This window comes from Austrofundulus limnaeus, unplaced genomic scaffold (assembly GCF_001266775.1).
Source record: "Austrofundulus limnaeus strain Quisiro unplaced genomic scaffold, Austrofundulus_limnaeus-1.0 Scaffold119, whole genome shotgun sequence".
In the NCBI taxonomy this organism is placed as follows: domain Eukaryota; kingdom Metazoa; phylum Chordata; class Actinopteri; order Cyprinodontiformes; family Rivulidae; genus Austrofundulus; species Austrofundulus limnaeus.
Genome location: NW_013952521.1, coordinates 1,071,707 through 1,074,871, shown reverse-complemented (window position 1 = coordinate 1,074,871; position 3,165 = coordinate 1,071,707). Strand labels below are relative to the sequence as shown.

General features: G+C 40.7%; 1 protein-coding gene across 3 annotated transcripts in view; it reads right to left on the bottom strand.

Moving 5' to 3' along the window:
- grnb (granulin b) overlaps nt 1-3,165 on the bottom strand; it is an 8,976-nt gene that overhangs the window by 3,535 nt on the left and 2,276 nt on the right. For 2 of the 3 annotated variants that reach the window (XM_014014823.1, XM_014014822.1), the window contains 4 exons: nt 1,650-1,815; nt 1,457-1,557; nt 1,215-1,344; nt 1,039-1,130 (listed from right to left, as the gene is read on the bottom strand). In XM_014014823.1, the coding sequence (XP_013870277.1) occupies nt 1,039-1,130; nt 1,215-1,344; nt 1,457-1,557; nt 1,650-1,815 (489 nt within the window). The remainder of the gene's footprint in view (nt 1-1,038; nt 1,131-1,214; nt 1,345-1,456; nt 1,558-1,649; nt 1,816-3,165) is intronic. The other variant, XM_014014824.1, reaches the window with a different exon arrangement.

Here is a 3,165-nt window from a genome sequence, read left to right as displayed (position 1 = left end):
TGGATGATTGGTTGGCTTGGATGGATGGATGGATGGATGGATGAATGATTGGTTGGATGATTGGTTGGCTTGGATGGATGGATGGATGGATGGATGGATGGATGTATGGATGGATGGATGGATGGATGGATGATTGAGAAGATGTATGGTTGGACGATTGGTTGGCTTAGATGGGTGGATGGATGAATGGATGGAAGGATGAATGATTGGTTGGATGATTGGTTGGCTTGGATGGATGGATGGATGGATGGATGAATGATTGGTTGGATGATTGGTTGGCTTGGATGGATGGATGGATGGATGGATGGATGGATGTATGGATGGATGGATGGATGGATGGATGATTGAGAAGATGTATGGTTGGACGATTGGTTGGCTTAGATGGGTGGATGGATGGATGGATGGATGGATGGATGGATGGATGATTGATTGGGATGGATGGATGGATGGATGATTGGTTGGCTTGGATGGATGGATGGATGGAAGGATGGATGATTGGTTGGATGGATGGATGGATGGATGTATGGATGGATGGATGGATGGATGGATGATTGAGAAGATGTATGGTTGGACGATTGGTTGGCTTAGATGGGTGGATGGATGGATGATTGATTGGGATGGATGGATGGATGGATGGATGATTGGTTGGCTTGGATGGATGGATGGATGGAAGGATGGATGATTGGTTGGCTTGGATGGATGGATGGAAGGATGGATGGATGGATGGATGGATGGATGATTGAGAAGATGTATGGTTGGACGATTGGTTGGCTTAGATGGGTGGATGGATGGATGATTGATTGGGATGGATGGATGGATGGATGGATGATTGGTTGGCTTGGATGGATGGATGGAAGGATGGATGGATGGATGATTGAGAAGATGTATGGTTGGACGATTGGTTGGCTTAGATGTATGGATGTGTAGATGGATGGATGGATGATTTCAGTAAACACTGCCATCTCTGAACAAACATGTCAGTTATCTGATGATGCGTTCACTGTCTCTCTGTAAACTGGAGTCTTTGAGGCCACTGACATTTGGCAGAGGACAGCAGCCGTACGTCCCGTTGGACATCTGGCAGCAGGTGGTCTGATCGGGACAGGCTGACTTCTGGTCCGGACACACAACTGGAGGAACATGTTTCCTTTAAAACTTTACTTTTACAAACTTTTCCTTCTTTAAAAAGTATTTGTCCAGAAATAGCAGCTTACTGTCGTTGGAAACAGCAGGGATCTTCTTCATCAGAGGAGCCTGATTCTCAGCAGACCTGCAGATTCCTTGGTCCAGGTCACAAACCGTGTTGCTCGGGCAACAGTGGAGATGGTCGCTGCAGCATGTGGCCTGAAAGAAAAACTCATCCAGGTGAATAYATAAAATTCAGTTTTAGTGCCGACGGCTTCAGGTTCTCATCATTCAAAGATCCTTCGGCTGAGAGGAAACCTCTGAAACGCACCTCTGGGTATGGGCAGCAGCCATAGTCTCCTCTGCTCAGCAGGCAGCACGTGGAATCATCAGCACAGCTGCTTTTACCACCGGGACACATCACGGAAACAGCTTCAAAACCAGAGACACAAACAGGTTTATTACATCCATGATCTAAATTTAACCACAGGGTTGTTTAGTCYTCTGTTCTGACACAAAGACACCTGTCTCCGAAGACGTCTCTTCACCTGGTTTACTCTCAGTTCTTCTGGCAGGAAGTTTTTCCAGGAGAGGAAACGACTCGAGCGATGGMGAAATGCACTTTGAGTGGACCAGATCACATTTAGTTCCCTCAGGGCAGCAGTGACGTTTGTCCTCACAACAAACCGCCTGAAAAGAAAAAATACAAAACAAATCAGCTCTGACAAAAACGTTCATGTCAAAAACTAAAGAACAAACAAACAAAAACTAAAAAGGAGTCATTTAGAAACAGAAAAATTAGACAATTAACATCGTGAATCAGTGAAGAGGTTTAGCTTAAAACACATTTTGAAAAAAATAAGCACTTTAATTCCTGTGATTTACTTTTAGCCATTCTTGTGCAACCTTTACCTAGCTTTGAATGTTTAGCTAGACATGCTAATGTTAGCCAAACTATTGCTACTTTTAGCCATATATATGCTATTTTTAGCCGGCCTTATGCTAATTTCAGTTACCTTTTTGCTTCTTTTAGCCATCTTTAAGCTACTTTTAGCCAGCCTTATGCTACTTATAGTCTATCTTTTGCTACATTTAGTTATCTATATGCTATTTTTAGCCAACTTTTTGCTAATTTTAGCCATCTATATGCCGGTTTTAGCCAAACTTTTGCTACTTTTAGCCATCTAGATGCTATTTTAGCCATCTAGATGCTATTTTAGCCAACCTTTTGCTAGTTTTAGCCATCTGCATGCAATTTTTACCCAATTTTTTGCCATGTTTAGCCAACTATATGCTATTTTTAGCCAACCTTTTGCTACTTTTATCCATATGTATGCTATTTTTAGCAATCTACATGCTAATTTTAGCCAAACTTTTGCTACTTTTAGCCATCTATTTGCCAGTTTTAGACATGTATATGCTATTTTTAGCCAAGCTTTTGCTAGTTTTAGCCATCTTTGCTATTTTTAGCCAACCTTTTGCTACTTTTAGCCATCTGTATGCTATTTTTAGCCAACCTTTTGCTACTTTTAGCCATCTATATGATATTTTTAGTCATCTACATGCTATTTTAGCCAACCTTTTGCTAATTTTAGCCATCTATATGCTAATTTTAGCCAACCTTTTGCTGCTTTTAGCCATCTAGATGCTATTTTTAGCCATCTTTAAGCTACTTTTAGTTGGTCTTATGCTACATTTAGTCAACCTTTTGCTACTTTTAGCCACATTTGAAATTTTTTGCCATATTTATGCTACTTTTAGCCAGTCTTTTGCTACTTTCAGTCAGCCTATGCTATTTTTATCACCTATCCTTTTGCTACTCTACTCATTTGATTTATCCAACCTTTTACAACTTTTATTCAGCATTGAGCCTTTTTTGATTAGCATTTTGCAACTTTTTATCAGCTGTATGCTACCTTTTGTCCAATATTTGCTTCTTTCACTTTACCTTTTGCTACTTTTAGCTAGCCTTATGATATTTTTAGCAAATGTTTGCTACTTTAAGCCACTTTTTGCTATTTTTAGCCGACTATGTGCTAC